Raw genomic sequence first — 23,818 nt, forward strand, 5'->3', positions numbered from 1 at the left:
CATTATTTTGATATGACAGTTGGTTTGTTCTGACCTGACAAACATCTCTAACTCATGTCAGTTTAGTTGATGGCCAAGTGTAGTCAGATGGGAGGGTGATTTTAAGTAGTAACCAAGGAGACTCATTCTTACTGCAGAACTAAGGCTCATTGAATTTCATATAGCCACAACATGGTTTTCAAGTTATAGGAATAACCCAGTTCCATCGGTGAAAGCCAGCCAGCTACTGTATAAAAGATGTGCTACCAGAGTAGTTGCCATGGCCACTTGGCTTCATCATGTATCATCCAGTGAAGTAAATGACAAAGGCATGCAAAAATACAATATTCATCCTTTACTAAGATGAACAACTTTTTACTTTTATTCTGGTTTCTGTTATGTGATTTTATTTGGATTAAGAGAGACCTCTTATGAATGAAAGGTTAGATGACAGTATTGGCATTCAACTTGGTATAATGAAAACAAATGTGTGCCAATGTTTATTTCTTGTGATTGTTAAAACTTCATCAGATCTAACCCTCCAATTTTTTTATCAGATGGTAACCCCTCAAATTTTTTATCAGATGTTAACTATCTTCAGTAATGTCAAGCCCACTTAGAGGGCTGCTGTTGCCAGATACTCAGTGCTAATTCAAAAATTGTACATCTGAGTGAGAACTCTGGTTACTGAGAATGTTATGTTCCTGTTTTAAAAAAAAAAGCCATTATATTGGCAATTTGCAAGTGTTTAAGAGTCATATTTTAAGTGGCTGTGGAGATTTCATGGTACCTTAGCCTGCACAGTTTATTTTGACTGTTTTACCTTAATAACCTCTTTTAATGGTACAGCGTTTGGATTGACTTTGTCAAATTGGTATATGTGAAGCTGCAGTATGTGGTGAAACTTTTTGGCCTAGCAGATGGAGTCAGGATGCCATCGGCTTGAATGATGAGTGAATGGAAGTGTGGCCCAATGAAGTGGGCAAACTTTGCCTGTCTGAATGCTGCTACTCCTCACCTAGCCCTAGAGTGGGAAAGGAGGTCAAGATGATGATGATGATGATGTTATTAATGTAAATTATGTTAAAATTAAAATGATATTAGTAGCATGCAAGTAAATAGTAAAATGTAATATGCAGTATACAGTGTATTGCTTAGGAAGAGGTGATACAGAGCCTTCTGTGCATCTCAGAATATGACCCTAAACTGGATGATGCAGTGTTAATAATAATAATAATAAAATAATAATAATAATAATAATAATAGTAACAACTTTAGTATTAATAATATAATAATAAATAATAATAATAATAATAATAGTAATAATAATAATAATACGTGATACAATCAAGTGTAGATCAGACTTCTCAATCCCTGGGTCCACCCTCGTATTTTACTAACATTTTTGTGAATTTACTAACATGCTGTGAATAGTTCTGAATTTGTGTTGCATTTTTGTCAACTCCTTCACTCCAGTGACATGTTTTCATGCTGTTACTGCTGCCACCAAACAGTTTTATTCCGCTAAAGAGACTTTTTTTTTTTTTCTACAGTGTTTTTACCCCAACTTGGCCTAGATTTTTGTAATTTTGCAGTTCATTTCACATAGCTCAGTGGCAGAAAAAGACAACACCTTGACTTTGCACCCTTTCCACATCGTATCTTTGTGACTAGCATCACATTCTAATGTTAATCTGTTGTCACAACTCAGCATTCAAGATGGAGAGATGACAGTTTTAAGCCAGGTTAGAGTAAAGATGGCATAGTAGGGTTGGATACAGCCTTCATTCACTTCAAGTTTCTTAAGGTGAATAAAATTATCTGGTGGTAGCAAGAATAAGATCTGAAGGTTTATTGGACTGAGAGAGTTGATCATTGCTGTTAAAAAACAAGCTAACATAGTCGTTGCATTTGTAAACTAACCCGTTTCTCTCTAACACCCATAGCATGCCATCCTGAAACAGAGTGGCAGTGTGACGATGCTCAGTGTATAGACCGCAGACTCAGGTGTGATGGCAAACGAGATTGTCCCTATGATGACTCAGATGAGCGATTGTGTCGTAAGTATTGGGGTGAGGGTAAAAAAGGAGATTACTGGATGCTTTAGCATTTTGGATATTGCTTGTTAACATTAGCATGATTAATTTTTACTGTACATTCGAAAGCAATAGTTAGTCACTCCCTCAGCAGACAAAGCCAGGGCTTGTGAACAGCCAGAGGCAAAGCAAAAACCAAAAGTGGTGTGTTCACAGTGAGATAATAGGAAGACAGTGGAAGGTGTTAGACATTCTTGGTTCATGACTTTGAGTGCTGAGGGGGATGATTTTTGTTGTTTTCATCTCTATATGCTGTATACAGCTGTATCCAGTTTTTAACTGTGTTTGGATGGAAAGTATTCCCGTCTTGTTTTGGTAATATTGTTGTATATATACAAATATTTTACAGTTTATGTCTGTACTGTAATCTTTTTGGGGAGATGTTTTTCTATATACTGAACTGCTCTCAATTTAACACTACATATCAGCTGATCTGGATGAAAGAAAACAGAAATCTAAATTGCACTTCCTCTGTCCAGGTCATTATTCACTTTCATAAATACTTTTTAGCTGCAGTGCAGTATCCTCCAGACTTGTATTACTGTATGAAAGATGCCAGATATGTTTAAAAGTGTACTTATAATCTGAAATGTGTTTTACTAGAGCAGTGTGTGTGTGTGTGTGTGTGTGTGTGTGTGTGTGTATTTACCTATTTGTATTTACCTATTTGTAGTATACAGGAATTGAGCAATGCTCGTGTTGTCCTGTCTCCATATCCACATTTATCAAGTCTACCTTTACACACATGAATGTTTTTCTCATGCACCACCTCTTTGTCTAAGTCGTTCCAAATATTTAAGAATATACCTAATTGTGATATACACGGAATGTACTATGCTCGTGGGTTTCCGTCGCTGTTTCTCAATAAGTCGAATTTAACTTTAAACTCGTTTATGTTTTTAGACTGGACGATCTCTTTGTCCAGGCTATTCCATAAGTCTATACTTCTGTAAGGAAAGCTATATTTCTTGATATCCTTCAAGCAGCTTGACTTTTTCAATTTCATTCCATGTCCTCTTGTTGCTCTCTTATCCCATACAAACAGATCTTCTTTGTCAATTTTATCTACTCCCACCATGGTCCTGAACACCGCAATCATGTCTCCCCTCTTTCTCCTTTCCTCTAACGAAGGCAAATCCAGTTTTTCCAGCCTCTCTGTATGACAGGTCTGTCAGACTGGGGACCATCTTGGTTGCTGTTCTTTGTATTCTCTCAATCTTGTTTATATCTTTCTTTTTGTGTGGGCACCACACTACCGCTGCATATTCTAACCTGGGGCGGATCATGGCCACTATCAATTTTTTCATCATTTCCTCATCCATATAATGAAATGCTACTCTTATGTTAGTCAAGAGCTTATAAGTCTCTCCAACTATCTTGTTAATGTGCTTTTCTGGTGACAAACTATCTTGGACCAGCACTCCCAAATCTTTCTCTTCTCTCCTTTTTGTGATTAATTCATTACCCAAAAAATAATTCAGTGATGGTCTCCTGGTACTTTTACCCATTTCCAATATTTTACATTTCTTTACATTAAATTTCATTTCCCACGTCCGGCTCCAATTGTGTATCCTATCCAAATCCTCCTGCAGTATTTTACAATCCTCCTCAACCTCTATCTTCCTCAAGATCTTTACATCATCAGCAAACAGACTCGCATAACTGTTCACTCCATCTACCATATCATTTACATAAATCAGGAACATTACTGGCGCCAACACTGAGCCTTGAGGGACTCCACTTGTTACTTCCCTCCATCCAGACATCTTTTCCTTTATTACTGTCCTCATTTGTCTGTCTCTCAAAAAGTCTCTCATCCATTCCAGAAGTTTCCCCTTTAGTCCTCCTATATATTCTAGTTTCCACATTAGTCTCTTATGAGGTACCTTGTCAAAGGCCTTCTCTAAGTCTAAGTACACACAATCCACCCAACCATCTCTCTCCTGTACCACCTCAATCGCTCTTGAGTAAAAGCTCAACAAGTTTGAAACACATGACCTTCCACTTCTGAATCCAAACTGACATTCAGCCAAAATATTCATCTCTTCCAGATATTTTATCCATCTGTCTTTCAGGATTCTCTCACACAATTTTGCGACCATGCTGGTTAGAGACACTGGTCTATAATTCAGGGGTTCTTCCCTGTTTCCTCCCTTGTAAATTGGTACCACATTTGCCCTCTTCCATTCTTTTGGCACTTTCCCCTCTTCCAGTGAGCATACAATTAAGCTGTGAATTTTATCCGCCAGTTGTTCTCTGCATTCCTTCAGTACCCAATTAGAAATTCCATCAGGTCCTGGGGCTTTCCTTACATCTTGAGTTTCCAGTAATTTATACACTTCCTGCACCTCCACTTTTATATCTTTCATCACCGGAACATTTCTAGTGTGTGTGTGTGTGTGTGTGTGTGTGTGTGTGTGTGTGTGTGTTTATGCAAAAAGAAGGAACCTAACAAGTTTACAGAAAGTTATTTTCAGGAGAAATTGATGAAAAGAGATCCAAAATCAGGATCAGTTTATTTCATCATGCATGCACACAATGTGTTTAACAGACTGGAGGTCATAGGTAAAGAGAAATACAGAATACAGAAGACAGCTCCAGAACTGAACCATTGTATGCAGCATATGATGGCCTAGGAGTGTTGTTTAGCTTTAGCATTAGAGAGCTGGACAGAAAGGGGTGAGAGTGCATTGGTAGATGGTTGGTGCATGCCTGATGTAATGGGAGTGGGATGCAAGCAGACAGTTCAGAAGAAGAGTGACCATTAAAATTAGCAATAGTAGAGAGAGAGATAGATGCAGCATTGTAGCGACCAGAGGGACTCTGAATGAAGGCAGTAAGAGAAGGGAGTTGTATCTATCTATCTATTGCCAGATGCCGTAATTCTGTAAGGGGTGGCCACAAACAAATCACCTCCATGTCACCCAGTTCCCTTCTATTTCACTGCCCTGCTGTCAGCTCACACCCCCCTCTCTCCTATACCTCGCCACTCCACAAACAAATTGCCTCCATGTCACCCAGTCCCCTGCCATTTCACTGCCCTGCTCTCAGCTCAGACCCCCCTCTCTCATATACCTCTCCACTCCATCCCTTCGTGTCATCCTCAGCCTCCCCCTCCCTCTCCCCCCCTCCACTTCACTCACATGCGGTCATCTTGTTAGTCTCACTCTCCGTCCTCTCCACATGGGCAAACCACCTCAGTGTAATTTTCTCCTAATGCTTTCTATCACATCCACACCGCAATGCTCCTTTACTTCCTCATTCATCAGTCTGTCTCTCCATGTGACTCCACAGGCTCCTGTCAGATAACTCATTTCCACTGCTCTCACTTTTGACGTGTGTCCTCCAACATGGTCCAAGCTTCACTTCCATACATTAGTGTTGGTATCACAATACTGTTATGCAGCGACATTTTTTTTTACTTCCATGCCCACTTCCTTATTTCTAATTATTGCATTCAAAGAACCAGCAACCTTTTTTTTTCTTGTACCGTTTCAAGCACCTCTTTCTCCAAACTTCCTTCCTTATTCATCACACTGCCCAAGTACTTAAATGCACTCACATTTTCCTTTTCCTCATCATCCAACCTCACCATACATTCAGTGACTTCATTTCTCTTGAAGACCATAACTTTACTCTACCCTGCATTTGCATTTAGATTCCCTTTCTTTTACTCTAGTCAGAAAATAATAGCAAGTCAGAAACCAGGAGTATTGAATGATGGGAGTTTCATTGTATGTTAGATTTTTTCTAAGTTAAATCATTGGTGCATATAGTAGTTCAAGTTTTTTTTTTTTTTTTTTTTTTTTTTTTCCCCTGTACTGCACCTCTAAGTAGGCTGGATCCTCATCATATATCTTTACTCAGATGACTTGCCTGGTGATTTTCCAAGTTATTAATAAACATTTTTAATTTTCATGTTGTAGTGATTGATAGATGAACAAGTTAATAGGTGTGAGAATGGAAGTAAATGCTGTATAATCTATCAGAAGATTTTAGTTGGGATTATTTAGCTTTTTGGAATACTATATATGGAAAACAGAAGACTGAGAAAATGACCATACATCAGTAAATAATAGGAAAGAGGAAGGGGAGCGAAAGGTCAAGGCTGAGAGGAGGATTGTTTAACCCTTTCAATTAATTTCCTTTCATTTTTGAAGGCTCCAACATGCTTGCATGCATTGACCTTGGTCACCTAATGGCAGCTGTCCATCCTGCTCGTTCTCTGGCAGCCTCCCTGTTCAGTCCCTTAACCCTGAGGTCACACTTAATGACCTCATCCCAGGTCTTTTGTCAACCCCTCGCAGCCCCAGCCCTAATATTAACACTTCTCACTTCCTGCACCTAATTATCATCCATCATCCTCTCCACATGACCAAACCACCTCAGTCTATCTCTCCTAATCACAACACCAATACACTCCAGTCCCATCCTACCTCTCAAATCTTCCATCGTAAACCTACCCCTCCCTAGGCCTCACACTCAGGGACGCACTGCACACCCAACTAATTATTGCCATTTCTGTACATTTAACCCTGTGAATATCCTCTTCCTTTACTGCGCAGGTCTCACTACCATACAGCAGTACACTTCTAACACATGCTGCATACAATGATCCCTTAGCACGCAGGGAGAGCTCTGTCAATGCCAGGAGAGACCCCAGTTTCCTGAACTTCTTCCAACCACTCCTCACCTTAGCCACAGAGCTTGCTTTTGGTCTGGTAATGTTTTTTATCATTTTGTTCTTGCCACCTCCAGATGGTTTTATTCAGCTTAAGACAGATCTTTATTAGTGAGAGGTTTGGCTATAACTAATTCCTCCCATTTGAAAAGTCAGCCCTAAACTGAATGAAATAATTTGGAGACAGCAAGCATGAAGTAATAGTACACTGGATAAAATAGTGTCATCCAGGAGGGGTCTGATAATATCCCAATGATCATTATCGTTCTTGATGTTCCACTATAAGTTGTTTGCTGTCATGTGAATATACACGTGCTAACAGTATTTACTAAGAAATGTCAAGGAAGTGATACTGGTTTTATATATATATATATATATCCCATTGGATCCCAGGGGTGCCGGGCGAGGCATTGCACTGGGTGGGTACTAAGCGTACCGTCCTCCACCTATCGGCTCATAGTAGTGAAGCTCATAGGTCCCTACCCGGGGGTTCCCTACTTTACAAAGACATGAAGAATCCCAGTTCTGTCCAAAATTCCGGACACTGGACTCCAATGGGGTATATATATATATATATATATATATATATATAGGTATGTATAATTCCAGCTATGACGTAAGGTTGTGAGACCTAGAAACTGATAAAATCAATGGAAAATAAATTAATCCATTCTCAGAGAGCAATGGAAAGGTCAGTGTTGGGAATATCTTTAAGAGACAGGAAAAAATCAACTTGGGTGAGAGAGCAGACTAAAGTCAAAGATATTATAGAAGTTATAAAAGAACTGAAATGGAGGTGGGCAGGCCATATAGCAAGAATAAGGGATAACCGATGGAGTAAGAGGCTGACGGACTGGACACCAAGAGAATGTAAGTGTAGCAGAAAAAGGCCAGACAGGAGATGGAGAGATGAGGTAGAGAAATTTGCAGGGAAAACGTGGCAAAGATTGGCTCAGTCAAGAAATTCGTGGAAAAGGTTGGGGGAGGCCTTTGTTCAGCAGTGGTCTAGTTATGGCTAATGATGATGATGATGATGATATATATATATATATATATATATATACAGTATCTATATCTATCTATATCTGTCTGTCTATCTATCTATCTATCTATCTAATCGGTCTATCTATCTATCTATCTATATATATATATATATATATATATATATATATATATATATATATATATATATATATATATACTGTATATATATATATATATACAGTATATATATATATATATATATATATATATATATATATATATATATATATATATATATGTATATATATATGCAGTATATATATATATATATATATATATATATATATATATATATATATATATATATATATATAAATGCCATCCTTAAGAAACCAGTTGTATCAACATAAGGTAGAATTATCTGTGATTTTGCTGTAGCTATTATCTGTAGTGTCAGTATGTTTCGCATGAAGTGTTCATTGTTATTTTTTGATCTGGTGTACATTACCAGGCTAAAGGGGTTAAGCACAGGAAACATTAAGACAAAATGGATTGCACTTGATTTAATGCAGAATTGGTTTGTGATTTCTAAAAAATGGCCACCTTCAGTGAATTATCGCAATAGGATATGGTGTTCAGATGGACCAGAAGAGTGTATGAGTGAGATGGAGGGGAAGAGGAAGAAGGGGAGACTAAGGATGAGGTGGAGGGATGGAGTGGAGAATTATATGAGAGAGGGAGTATGTGAGTTGGAGGGAGACAGCCAAATGGTAGAGGATGGGGTGATGTGGAGGTGATTTGTTTGTGGCCACCCCTTATGAGATTGAGGCATCTGGCAGCAGATAGATAGATAGATAAAAATTCTGCCGACTTTGCATCTGATTGCTCAATTGATGCCAGCTGTGTTCCAAATCCTGTTCATATGTGTTTTCAGTATGGAAAACAACAAATGTTCATTATATTTGAAGTATGAGCCTGCTTGAGGAGAATACATACCACAGTTTAACACTTCTGCTGCTGACTCATACAGAAAAACTGGTTATCATATGGATTTTACTGTAGTCATAGTGGTAGGTGGCAGTGACCATCATCCGTTCACTTGATGTTGTGCTGCCTACTTTATCAGGGTGACTCTACATTGAGTAACAAGCCTAATGGTTTCCTGTAACCCAGAAAACCATTTATAACACTAGGTGGTAACCATTAAGGCAAATAATGGGGTGATATAGAGCCTCCTATGGTATCTGTGTTAACTGGTTGGAGAGATGCCAATGTGGGATCCATTCAGGAACCAAATATTCACATTATTCCCTGTCCCTTGCTGAGGTGAGGCATTGCCCACTGCAAGGGAACATTGGATCATTGCATGTGACAGCCCTGTAGTGGCAGTTGCCTCCTGTAGTTGATGGGTCTGCTCATTCAGACAGATCAGGATTACTCTACTACTACTACTATTGTAGTCATTATTTGCCATCGTGAGTAGTCTTAACCAATTGAAGTTGCCTTTTTTTTTATCAAATGTCTTTTAATAATGTTATATAAATAATTGCTACCCAGCTATAAGCAAACTTTTATTTTTATAGGATACTTTGTAAATTTAAACCTAATGCATTGGTTATTGTTAGTAGCAACACTTTCAGTGATGGCACACTGAGATTAATGCCCACTTGATAAATACCTTCTGACCACCTCTTTTCAGCAAGAAGAGATTGAGTAGGATTGTAGAATAACAAGCCAGAAAATGGTGGGACAGAAAGGTAACGTTTGTTGTTATCATTTTGCCAAATCAGGCTCCATGTAACCCCATCAGTCCAATGACTTCTTTTGTATTAAGTTTTTCAACTTTCAGACAGTTTTATCTAGCTTCAGAGAGACTTTTCAAACTGCAGGAGGTAAGTACAACCTTCATTAACCCCTTCAGTATAGAAGGTCTTTCTAAAGTGAAGAAAATCATCTGAAAATAGCAAGAATAAACCACAGAAAGATGTCAGTGGATTCAAGGGGTTAATAAGTTTTGCAAAGCTCTGATGATTTTTCTTGGCTTCAGATTAGCTTAATGAACTGAGCCATAGTAAGCCTGTTCCATATGAGACACCTTTGCCATGTTGAATGAAATAATCTGGTAGCAGCAGGAATAAAAAGACCATCGCTCATGTTCAGATGGTGAAATAAATATTGGCTTCTGAAGCAGAGCAGTTCCTTTAATATCACATGTTGCCCTAGTGAGTGTTGCATTAGGCTTGGCTTCAAAAATAAGCCATTCCTATATTCTAAATTGTTGTCCCTTAACTCTTTTTAAGATGTTGATCTTGCGAGTTGAATAAGTAGTGGCTTCAGAAAAAAAAATTGAATTCCTATATTTTAAATTGTTCTCCCTTGACTCTTTTCTGCTCCCCTGAACACAGCCACCCCAACTTGTGCCAGTAATCAGTTCCAATGTCGGGATGGTACCTGTATACCACAGGAGGCTCGGTGTGATGCCCAAATGAATTGCAGTGATAATTCCGACGAGACTGAGTGCAGTAAGTCTTTAGAAGCAAACATATCAAAAGGAAAAATACTTCCCCTTCAGTTCTTCTGTTTGCTTGGTTCTAGTTTTCCTCATATTATTGTACTTTGCCATCTTCCTGAACATATACAGATTCCCACATATTCTCACAGACCACTATAGCATGTTTGTTCAAACCTGACAAAAATCCTTAACCCCTTTCAACTCGGCCAATCAGATTAGAGGGTTAGCTTGACTCTAGTAGCCAGGGCGACTTAATCATACCTTCCAACTAAGGCTCATCAAATGCAGGTTGTGCAACAGCCCAGTTCTGTCAGGTGAAAACAAACCAACTATAGCCATGTGTGTTCTTGCTGCAGTAGACTCTGCAGTACTTCATTTATAACACATCTTTTCTTTAATAATCTGCATGAGGAGCTTTAAAAAGAACCATGTAAAAATTTTTATTATGTTTCTTCAGTGCTTTGTTAAATCACCATCTGTGTATATTTAATAAACTCGTTGTGTTGTAAATCAACTACCTTAGTTGCTGATGACATGGGCTATTTAGATTACTGAAATGTGGACACACTTGTGGAAACATGTGACTGACAAGAGGAAACAAGGCACAGGGTTCTGGTCAATGTTCATGCTTTTAGTGTTCCAGGAGTAAAGTTATTTTACCTTAACTTGGCCCAGATTTTGTCCTTTTGCACTGTGACTGGCATCATATTCAAGTGTAAACCTCATGCTACATCTCAGCATTCACAGTGAAGCAATGACAGTTTTTGGCCAAGGTAGAGTAAATGCACTATAACTCTGGGTGTTGTTTCTGTTGGTTGATCACATGTTTCCTACCAGTGTTTCAGCACACGCAGATTGTGTTGTTTGTTTTGGGGTTGTCTTGTTGAAATATTTTACATGTTTTGTCTATTGAGGAAGATAGTTTTTGCAGTAAATCATTTATTTCATGTACGTTGTATTGTATATGCATGGCTTTAGCAACAGTGGTATTTGTGATATGGTTTATTCTGTTCATTTATTTGTCTGTTCCTGTTTATTAGGATATTAGAATTATTCTAATGAACAGAAGTGTATGAAATATTATAAATAGCTTTTATTTTTTATGATCTTTTTGTAGCTGCTTATTTTCACACACTTCTAATTTAGCTCTTCCTGTTGTCAGTGATAAACAGATGAAGAACTGTATGAAAGCATTATGACACTTTGGAGAAGCTGAAAATTTCAAAGGTTTAAATGATCAGTGAATGGGTGCATAATATACCTTCTTGTACTTGACAGTTTGTTGATAGTTTTCTTTCTTTTATGATTTCTTTTTCCAGCTTATGGAATCTACCCAGCTGATTTATTATAGGTCTTTTTACACTAACTTGGCCCAGATTTTCATCCTTTTTGCAGCTTATTTGATGCAACTACAGTAAGTGGCAGAAAAAGACAGTACTACAGTTGTGTCTTCTTTCCATTCCACAACACTGTAATTTTTACAGCTCAGCATTCAAGATGGAGAGATAGTAATTTTAGGCCAAGTTAATGTAAGAACACTATACGGTAGTGAAGTATTAGGCTATGGTAATGGTACAGAAACTAAAAAGGTTCTACTTTTATATGTTTCTGGAGTGAAGTATGTATTAGCTAAAAGGTAATTCATTAAATTTGTCCTCTCTGTGCTATTGTTCCAGTAAGTACATTTACTCTTAATCTCTCTTTGTTATGAAGCTAGATTCTGATTATTAGAAGCATTCTTCATTCATTGTATTCCATGATTAGCACCTGCTGTGTTATAGCAAAATGCATGATCTTGCTTTATGAAAACTGAAGTGAAGTGTGTACAGATGATATGCTGTTTACATTTATACAATATTAGAAAGTTGCAAATGAGTCCTTGATTTATGCATTATACAAGACTAGAAAATTGCAAATGTCTTTTTTTTTTTTTTTTTTTTTTTTTTTTTTTTCGTGTGTGAACTTGTATAGAATCTTTGAGATTTATAAGAGAACTTGGAGCTTTGCTGCATCTTCCTCTGGCTTTTCCAATTCATATATTTATATATATATTTGCCTTGCAGCTAAGTAGCTTTTCATTGTACTGTATTTCAAAATGCATTCCAGCATCTATAATAGGCATCATTGTTTTCATGACTGACTTTTTTTTTTTTTTTTTTTTTTATGATAATCCTATTTTTTGTGTGTTTTGATGAGTACGGTATTGATTCTTTTTTATTTTTTTTATTTTTTGCTTAACATTCCACCCACTTCTGCTTTGCCCTGAGTGTTTCATCTCTCTTTCTCTCTCTCTTTCTCTCATATATATATATATATATATATACATATATATATAGATATATAGAGATATAGACATATACAGACTATATATATATATATATATATATATATATATATATATATATATATATATATATATATATATATATGTATGCATACTGTATATATATATCTGTCTATCTGTTTGTGTACATTTCCACACTCCCAGCCTTGTTCCAATGCCATTGCTTTGCCTAAATGTTACCCTGGCTTCCCTGCAGCTGAAGATTTGTGCAGCCCACCTGAAAAGTTCCGGTGCAACAATGGCTTCTGTATCAGTGCCTCCCAGTACTGTGACGGCACTACTGATTGCCAGGACAGAAGTGACGAGATCAATTGTCCACGTAAGCCCCCCCCCTTTATTCCGTCCCGTAGCTAGGTGCACATCTGATGACATCCCTACTCCTTCTTGTTCCAACGCTGTACTTTCATCTTCTTTCTCTTTTTCCAGCACTGTATTGTTTTCTTCTGTCTCTGCTCTTTCTTGTTCCAGCATTGCACTTTTGTTTTGTGTCTCTGTCGCATTCCAGTACTCTACTGTTATCGTCTGTCTTCTCTTTTGTGTTCCAACACTGTACTGTTGTCTTCCTTCTCCTGTTCCAGCACTGTATTTTATATTTAGACTCTTCCTTGTTCCATCATTGTACTGATATCTTCTGTCTCTTCTCTTTCTTGTTCCAGGACTATATTGTTATCTTCTATACTCTTTCTTGTTCCAGCACTTTTTTGGTGTATTTGATCTCTGTCCTTTCTTGTTGCAACACTGTACTGTTATCTTTTATTGTTACTTATGATGCTGATGAGAGACACCTTCACAGGGTGGAACTGATCTAATCAAAGGTTCCTCTACCTGGTTATACAAATGTCCTTTCATTCACCTAACCCCGTTTCCTCTGAAAGGAGGATAGTGGACTGTGGGAGAAGATCAGCTTCATCCTTCAGTCCACTGGGTTCACATTCAGATAATCCTTGGGTCGCAGCAGCAGTCTCTTTCTTGTACCATCATTGTGTTGTCATCTTCCACCACTTTCATTAGCCTTGTTTAAACTGTTGCCCTGCTCTCACCAGGGACGGATCCAGGATTTTCAGAGATGATGGGATTGGCTTAAACTGTAGGTGCACAGCTCAGTGGGGGAGGATTCAGGAAAGGCATGAATGGAGAGTTGTGTAAAAACACGATACTCATACAAATGTTCTGGTGTTATTGGGAGCATACTGGTAGGTCTTTTCATATCTACGTGGAATATGGAAGTCTGAACATTGATGCTTTTTATCTTTGAGTCATTATGAGAGTGAAGGAAATTTCAGTTACATCCCACTTGTATAGCCTATACAAGTGTCCCTCAGTTCCTTTTCTCTCCCTAGAAAGGAGGATGGTGGACTGTGGAAGAAGTGCAACTTTGGCCCACAATCCACCAAATCAACATCCAGATGAGCCTGGGGTTGCAGTTACTACTACTACTGCTTTGACTATTACACATTAGTAATTTCTTGATGGTTACTTGTCATTTATGTTAGTAACAAAAGGTATAATTAACATAAAAGATAATGCTGAAGTGTAATATTAAAGATAAATTGCTAAGGAAAAAATTCTAAAGATCTCCCTAAACTGATTAGAATACCCACCTAGCAAGCCACCCCTCACACCTGCATACACCCTGGCTCGCCCATCTGTTCCTCTGTTCATCATTTTTTCCGCATCTGGTACAGTGTTCTTTCCACTCTGCCTGTCCCCATTTGTAAGCTCCATAAACCATCAGTTTTCTGATTTCTTGTGGTCTGTGTTTATCTTCCCTTCATTATGTCTGTCACCATTCATAAGCATCTCAAACCATAATTTTTCCCATCTCTTGTTGTCTGTATTTTATCATTCTCTTCACTCTAACTGTCATGTTTCAAAAACTTCTCTCCCTGTCTTTCTTTTCTTTCAGTTATATATTCTTTGCCTGTCTTTGTTAAGTGTTCAGTATATTAGTTGACAGACTGATAAGGAAGCCACTGATTTCCTTGATGATCATTCATGTACAGGTATATGATTACACAAATGTAAGTGTCACATTGTTATATACAGTGCATTTTGAAATTGTTGTGGAAAACATACTGTCGTATATGCATGACAAAAAAAATATAAAAGTTATCCAACTGCCACATCACCAGTAAACTTTGCTAGTAAAGGAAAATTTAATCTTAAGCTGTCAGTATGAGGATTTGCTTAGAGCTAGAATGTGGGTCAAATGTTATTTGTAAACTTCATGCTTTGCTTCTGCATATACTTATATAGTTTGTTATAAGTGGAAATGCATTGTTATTATATTATTTCTGGCCCATCCAGTATTTGTTGAAATGCAAACATTGGTCATGGTTGTGTGCTTCATCTACTGTAAATATATATATGCTGTTTAGTAAATGTTGATGTTGCATTAAATGTAGCAGTGAGGTAAATGATGTATGGTTGGTGAATGTCTTCTAAAGTTGTTAAGTGCATCAAGGCTAATGTTGCATTTACTTGTAGGCTTCAACAATATGTTGCCAGAATTTGCTTCTGTTTTGTTACTTAAGCTTAGATCAGTTACTAAGCTTTGTAGTATACTATATAGTGAAGCACTTATGTACAGAATGTATTAATTGTTAGCTCTTCATACATAAGAGTATCTACTTATATAGTTCTAGAATACTGAATATAATAGGCAGGAAAAAAGGAAGATTATTTGTACAGAATGTACAAGGAAGAATAAGAAATTTTATAAGAGGAAATGGGAAAGAACAGTCTGACCAGTATTTAGCAATGTCGGTCATAAGGATGCTTAAGAGATGGAAGCATAAAAATAGGCAAAGCAAGGGAAGTATTGTTTTGGAAGTAGAAAAGTTGTTAGGTAAAATTAAAGAAACTTGAGGGAGGTGAGAACAAATGGTAAGTTATGATAATAACAAATCAGGTGAAGTTGAGGCTAAAAGAAGAATTAGAAGAGGATGACAAGAAATAAAGTGAAAAGATGAAATGAAGGAATATGTAAGGAAGGGTATTAATTGTCAGGAAGTACAATAGTTAAGAACTGTGACAGAAATTCTTGCAGATATTTTTATCTTTCCTTCCCAGATGATTAGTAGGTTTGGGCCCCTGGTAGTACACAATATTTATCAAGGAATGCATGTGAGTGAGGTTCTGCCACTGTACATTATGTGTGAGTGACTCAATAGGAGTGTGTATGAGAGTGAGGTGGAAGGGGAGAGGAGGGGAGGGGTGGGGGCTGAGAATGATTGACTAGGAGTGTGTATGTGAGTGAGGTGGAAGGGGAGTGGGGGAGGAGACCAAAGATGAGATGAAGGAATGAGGCAGAGAAGTATATAAATCAAAGGGGTGTGAACTGGAGACAGAGCAGCTGGATGGCAGAACCCAAGGTGAAATGGAGATGATTCATGTGTGACCACCCCTTCCTGGGTTAATGCATCTGGTTATAGATAAATAGTTAAGCATTACAGTATGTATGGTGAATTCTTGCTGGGTAGCTGACCCTAGATGTTAATGCATATGAATACCAGAAAGTGACATTCCTTGTGCTGGAAGTTAGTTACAGTGTCTGCTGCTTAAACTATAATGAATGATACCAGTAAAAGCCAGTCTTATAGTCGTCATCATCACCACATTCACCATCCAGACCTCCTCTCCCACTCCCAGGTGAGGTGCAGTCCAGAGAGCCAGAAAAAAGTAAATAAGTAAATAAATAAAATAAACTTGATATTGCCTGTAGCAATATATAGGGACATGAGGCTAGGCTGTTGTCTGCATTATTACAGTGAGGAAGTCACATCCACTATTTGGGCAGTGTACAGCTTTGTGTCTTGGTTTTCCAGGAAACTTCAGATTCATCATAGCTGCCATAGAGCTGTATTATAGGTGGCATAAGAGACACTGTAGCTCCTTTTCCTTTACATTTTATTTTGCATATTGCACCTTAATTAGCTCTTGTGTGTTATTCATGATGTTTAAATGTTTATATAATTTGCATCAGTATTATACAAGAAAATACTGAGGTGTCATGTGCAGAAGAATTTTCTAAAGTTTGAAGAAATCACAAAAACAACTTAGACTATGATCCTGAATCATAACAGTCACATGCACAGCAGTCACCTACCATACAGTATATTATCTGTAGCCTACAAGGTAAACTTGCTTTTCCACACCACAGTGACCTACATTTTTACAAACACAAACATAACCACATTCAGCATGGTTTGATGCATTTTTGTATATACAGTACTGTACAGTGAAATCCTATTGCTATGGAATACCAGTCCACCAGAAATCCCTTGTGTTGAAGGAAAGTGACAAAGTGAGAATGATTGAATCTGGCTTTTCCTAGGTTAATTTAAAACATCAGTAATTATTTGCAATAGCACACTGAACATTCTCATTAAAATGAAATACTAAATTAGATGAGAAAGTATCTAAACTGCTCATGAACACACTGTTGAAATGGAAGATAGATGACATTAGCACAAGAAAGTAAACCTCTTCAGTCCAATGACACATTTATGTTCATGCTGCTACCAGGCAATTTTGCTCATGGCTAGGGGAGATGTCTGATTTTGAAAGGGTTAATGAAGGCTTCCTCAAACCCCTTCGGTCCAGAAAGTCTCTCTTAAGCAGAATAAAATCATTTGGTAGTAGCTTGATTAACGTTGTTGTTGTGGCCCTAGGCTCATCTGAGCATGAACCCATTGAACTGCAGGTTGATGTTTTTGTCACACTTAGTCAACCATTCTCCTTCTGGGGGATAGGGAGAAAGTTAAGGGACACTTGTATAGCTGAGCAGTGGAGCCACACAGATATATTAGTGCCACCACCACATGACATTGTCCCTCTCCACCACTTGTATTAATGAAAAGTCATTAGATTGAAAGTGTTAAAAATATACCATCTAATAAAAGAATGGTCAGTGTGAAGGAATAATGGAATTTTGCTGTATATTCAGTATATACACACATATATACTGGTTAGAATGATTAATTTTTAATAAGAGTTGCATCCTGCTTTGGTTTTGCATTGAGTATGGTAGTATTGATAGCATGTATACAGTATTTTTTTCTGGTTTGTGTACAGTAATGGATTTGGATACTTACCAACATGTGTGCATTTCTTGTTTTTTATACATATTTTGTAGTTTCGTACATGATTGGGACTAATGAATTGCAGTAGATTTGATTTGCTGTTGAAGTTAGTACACTCAATTGTGCCCTAAGTCTAATGGATGTGGAGTAAGCTGGTAATAGTGGTACCGTAATTGTATATAGAAATAGTCGTGTCGTGTGAGATGAGGCCCACTTTATGCTTCCGCTTCATTACCACTCGGTGCACTGCAGTCATATCCTCTGCTGTCCCCCCCCCCCTTTTTTTTTTCTTTTGATATATATTAATATATAAGTAAATGATCCTCCAACATTCACAATCTTAGGGCAGTCTTGATGTGCAGATTCTGAGAATACCATGATTACATTATGCTGTTCATCAGTAGAGCATATGCCTAATATAATCCTCCTTATGTGCAGCTCTCACTTCGAGGACTTTTGGCACAGCTGAACTGACACAGGTTACAAAATTAATTTCCAGCGCACGCGTGCACAAATAACGACTTTCGATGTGGCGACGATACTTGCATCCCAGTCGAGGATAAGTGCAATGGGCGACGAGATTGCACTGACGGGTCGGATGAGTTCAACTGTAGTATGTACCTCCCTCCCCATCAGTATTATACTACTTACTTCCTTCACCCCTTCGTATTACTGACTGGCTAGTTTCAACTGCCCACCTTTCCCTTCTTCATGTGAACATGAGTATCCTTGACAAAGTCACCCAAATTTTAATTATTTTCAGAACTACAGTACAGTATGAGGCTGTATTTGAACTTGAAATTGCTACTGGCTTTTTTCAAACATGCAACTTATATTTATGAGCAGGGTGATCCACATCACAAAGTCTTGGATGAATAATTAAATTATAAGAGAAGTAATGATTATCAAAATTTTTATATGAATACTACAAGTTCTGACAACTCGTAGCCACTGAAGTATCAGTAGTGTGGAAATTATTATTCTACTATTCCTTATCAGTAGTGTGGAAATTATTATTCCACTATTCCTTATCGTAGTGTGGAAATTATTACTTCACCATTCCTTTTTGTTAAAAAAGATTGGTACAGTATTAAGAATTGTTATCTGCAAATGCTGCAGCTTTTATGCATGCATGCACAGCTTCTTTTTGCCAGACGCCAGCTTGCAAACCATTTTTGCATAGTAAGCATTAAGAAAGTGACATTACTTGAAGTATCATTGAACAGGTACACCACCATTTATCTGGCTTTCTATTAACATGACCTCTACAAAACTGGCTATTTTATTTTTCCAGCACTTTGCTTAACTTGATAAAATTTTACATTGTCTTCAATTTCTTACTTTTGCTTGTTTATGAATTCATTGTTGTAGTCTGCCTGTCTATCTGGCTATCTGTCAGTCCTGTATTAACTGTAAGGTAAGTGCTGTAATGATAAGCCAAATGATACTGATTCATCAAGTAGTGAATGTCAGTGAGCATTTGGGTAGTGGTAAGTAATCTGTGGACTGTATATCTGTTTTGCCAGGTAAGCAGTAGTAATCATTTGACCCTGAATTATGGAATCAATGAATGAGTGTGAGTTAGAGTTAAGTAAGTAAATGATCAGCATTTTGATTAAGTGAATGCATATGATAATGAATGAATGCATGTAACAATGTAAAATGACACTGCCTCCCATTTCTTTGCTTTCAGCAGCATTTAGATTCCTTTACTTTCTCATATGGACTTTAGCATCTTATATCGTAACAATGCTTTCTAATTCTATGGTATCCCACCCACTCCAGTGTTGTGCTTCCCCACATTAATGTAAGGAGTGTGCAGTAGAATTGGCAGAGAATAGTTACTTATAGCATCTGAACATTGATGACTTTGGTCAGCTAACAAAGCAGTCTGTTCTCATACAGTGCTTCAGTTTTCGTATCAAATAAGATGTTGCTGATTATACTTTCGCAAGCTCTATTTTGGTTTAGTAGTTTTTAGAAGTGATGATGGATATTATATTCACAGAGTTTTGAATGTTTAGCACCACAACAAGTTTGTCAGTGCAATCACACATCTTTAGAGCTTTGAAACAAAAGTTGCACTCACAGACATGTTTGCAGCCTCTCTCACTTCAAAGTAGACTTGCAGTGGTTCAGCATCATTGTCATTCTGACCCTTCTTCCTACCTGAAGGTGAAGTGGGATAGGATCCCAAAACAAGGAAAGAGAAAACACAAAAGTGGGAGAAGTATAAAGAGCATGTCCAGCAAAATATGTTGCTGAATGATTCACAGTTCATTCAACCCCATAAATCATGGTTCCACCTCACAAGCACTGATAATGCTGAGTGAAGAAGATTTAAATACATTCAGAGTTGCTCTGAAATCCCTATGCCTGTAGAGATTTTGGTAGTAGGGCAATACAAAACAACAGCTGTCTTAAAAATGGCTTCTGCCTACCTGTACTTTTATGTCAGACTGTTAAATTATGTCAGACTGTTAAATAATTAATATTTTATGTTGTGATTGAGTAATATAACAGCAGTAGGCAGTTTTGTTTATTCCTCTGTCATTTAAAGCAAAAGTAAAGTACACTACTATAAGTAGCCGGTGGATAGTTTTGTAGCCATGAGTATTAAATTATTTGTGGTGGATGAGATGATAACATAAGAAAAGAAGAACAGCATTCAGTAACTTTCACGTGGATCATCCTCTTAGATAGGATTTGGGAACACAAATACTACTCGGCAATTCTTGTTCTTGGTATCCATTATGGGCATTATGGTCTTAGAGGTGTATTAGTGTGGCATAGGAGACTTTGTAGCACCATTTTCAAGTAATTTTTGATGCATATTACACCTTAATTTTAAATGTTATTTATACATTTCTGATATTGACTTAGTTTGCTTCAGTAACATAGAATAAAACAATGTATTAGATTAATAAATCGCTAAGAAAGGGGCACTACAAAAACTCCAAAGTGATTAAAAGTGCAGTTATCCCAAAATCTGGCATATCTCCCATTTTGTGAACCTGGACTCTTAGCTTAACAGATAATGAGTAGTGTACCTGTTCTGTTGTTCACAAAATACTGCATGCTAATGCAATTATATATCCACACAAGCTGTTACTGTACATACAGAATTTTATATATTTTACGTCAAAGGTAAAACATTTTGTGAGAGAGATATGGCACCATTGTAAATGTACAGAGCTGTAATGAAAGTTGACAGCTACTGGGTATAATATTGTCAAGTATAAGGCATGCCACATGTGCTGTTATGGTATTGTTGATCTGGAGCTGCTGATTTGTGTACTGTACTTATATATTTTACATGCTGAGAAAACGCTTTAATGATGAAGGTAGTTGTAATTACGGTGACATTTCTCATGCTGCAGTGTTAACATAGCTGTTCTAGTAGTTCTGTTTGTCTTTATACATATTATCCTTTCCTACTTTCATTAGTAGGCATCGTCAAGAGTGGATGTATTATCTCTTCTCAGTTACACTGCATGCTGTATAACTGCTAAGCTAAAACTTGTGATCACATGTATTATAAGGGCTTCAGAAAGATTGTACAGGTATTGTATAATCATTGCAAAAGTGGTTTAATGAATCATAGACTCCTGAATATTTGTTGTAATGGTCTGGTCTGATTCATGAGTAAGTATATTCATATTTGTTACTCCTCCTGTAGGCTGGTTCATATATGTGAGTATTTTTAAAGTTTACTTCTTCTTTTTTTTTTTTTTTTTTTTTTTAAAGCTTATGGGTTGTCTTTGGAGTGTCTTTGATATTACGGTATTTGATAGGAATGTTATACTTCCAGCATTTGCAAGTCAATGTATGATTGTACATATCCTGATTTCTGTCTGTAGAGAACAAGAGTTGTCCCATGGCCAATCTCAGTGTGAGTTCATTGAGAGAATGCACAATATCATGTGATTTTATGTTTTTTGACATGATAATTCAAATTTATTTATATACTTATCTGTATTTAGTATTTGCTGTACTTCTTTTGCCCTGCATATCATAATATTCATTCTGTTCAGTTTACTTTACCCAAACTTGGCCCAGATTTTCTTCCTTTTGCAGTCTATTTAAAAAAACTCATTAGTTGAAATACACAATGCAAAAGCACTGCATTCTTCCTGTAGTACCTTTTCATGACTAGCACAAAATTCTAGTGTTTGTCAGTTGTTACAGCTTAGCATGCAAGATGAAGAGATGATTGATTAAAGCCAAGTTAAGAGTGAAAAGAATATAATTACTACGTGTGGGGAAAAAAAAAAAGAAAAGTTGATCTCCCAATACTGATAGCCTGGAGTGCAAGCCAGAGTATACCAGTATTTGAACAAAATAAGAGAATGATGTGTTGTTGGTAGTAGAGAAAGCATTGCCAATATATGTGGATGGAGGATGACTGAGAGTAGAAGGATGAAAAGGGTAAGTACAACAGTTTATGAGGCACAGTTGAAATATGGTGAAGAGATGGTAAAAAATGGATCAGGAAAATGTGAAAATTAGTCTCGAAGAATTGTGTTGATGTAATTGTATGTTTCACCTAATGAGTGTAAAATTACAAATGAATGAATTATTTAGTGTGAGATGTCTTATATGCCTAGTTCATAGAAGTTTGTTATTTCTTTGCTTGGTAAGGTTGAAAGTTCTATAGTTGCTTAGTACAGGTACATTATAGGTATCTGTTAGTATTTATCTATGACCTTTTTTAATATGTACTTACATGTAATTTATCTCATAGCAGTGAGTGCAGTCAGTATTGTAGCCCATGTGTTATTATAGGTTCTGGGTTATTCCTGCTACACCCAGATGATTTATTTAACTTAGGACAGACCTCTAGTAGTGAAGGGGTTGATGATGGCAAGGTCTTACCCCTCTAGTGCAAAAAGTCTGTCCTACATGAATAAAATCATGTGGAGGTAGGAAGAAAAAAGCAGTAAATGGTATAAGATTCATCAGATTAAAAGAATTAAGTACAGTGGGGCACCAATTTTCGCGCCTAATTGGGTCCAAAAATAATGCGCGAAAGTGGAATTAGCGAAAGTTGGGGCATTGTCTTTATGGCAAAAAGGCTATTTGGTTCCCGGTTATCCTAAAGTAACATCAGATTTTCATTTTCACTTGCAACACAGTACATCAAATCACTATTGTACATTGCATTGTGAGATACAAACAATAAAATCTCCAACACGATACTCTCTTTTAGCCTTGGCCTTTCCTCCCGACTTTGAATGTCCCGGCCACTTTTTATCACCACCACTGCCTCCCGGCCCTCCCCCCACACCACCAGGCTCTCCCCCCACACCACCAGGCCCTTTCCCCACACTACCAGGTATAGTAGAGGCCATTGAACCGTGAGAATCCAACACAATGGAGCTAGCACGCTCGTACACAATGGCGGGAATGGGTGGACAGAGTGTTGACATGACGTCATTCAAGATGGCGGTGGGTTGCGGGCGGGCGGTGCAGGAAATTCAGAGTTCAAAATATTGTCCCAAACCCAAAATTTTTGCGCGAAAATCGATTTTTTTCAAGCGAAAGTGGAAGTTAGGGAATATTTGGTGCATGCCGCGAAAGTGGATTCTGCGAATCCTGCTGTAGCGAAAGTTGGTGCCCCACTGTATTTGAGGACTAAGTACCCTAAGTTTGACAATCTAGTCTTGATCATATTCATTCTGTCTCTAGACAGTGTTTTTCAGTTTAGAACAGGTTTTTCAAATTGGAAAGGTAACACATATAGCTATGTACTGTATCACCCCATTACTACAAGATATCTCCCAAGTTTTAAATTAACCGCCTCAGAGCTAGGGCAACAACAAAGTTCAGAATGTCAGTGTTGATAATTTTCATGGTACTGTACTGTGTTAGCATAAATTGTATTTAAAACAGAAAAGTATTCTTTGCAAATATCTTTAACATAATACCAAGTACATGCTGAACAGTTTTATCTTTGCTTTAGCTGTAAATAAAGTACATAGACTGTCCATCCTTTCACAGTGCTTAAGAAATTGTGTATTTTCCATATTTATGGCTATATCAAAGGATAACATTGTTTAACAAGGACTTGCTATTATGTCAGAGTTATTTTCACAAGATATTCATCAATTTAAAATACTGTTCTAATGTTATGAAAAT

At 37.3% G+C, this 23,818-nt stretch overlaps 1 protein-coding gene across 1 annotated transcript in view; it reads left to right on the forward strand.

Moving 5' to 3' along the window:
- Positions 1–23,818, forward strand: part of trol (terribly reduced optic lobes) — a 466,521-nt gene that overhangs the window by 243,947 nt on the left and 198,756 nt on the right. The window contains exon 31 of the mRNA XM_080271051.1: positions 1,926–2,039. Coding sequence (XP_080127177.1) covers positions 1,926–2,039 — 114 coding nt within the window. The remainder of the gene's footprint in view (positions 1–1,925; positions 2,040–23,818) is intronic.

This window comes from Coenobita brevimanus, chromosome 44, assembly GCF_032717465.1.
Source record: "Coenobita brevimanus isolate Jiangsu-jjx chromosome 44, ASM3271746v2, whole genome shotgun sequence".
NCBI classification, from domain to species: Eukaryota; Metazoa; Arthropoda; class Malacostraca; order Decapoda; family Coenobitidae; genus Coenobita; species Coenobita brevimanus.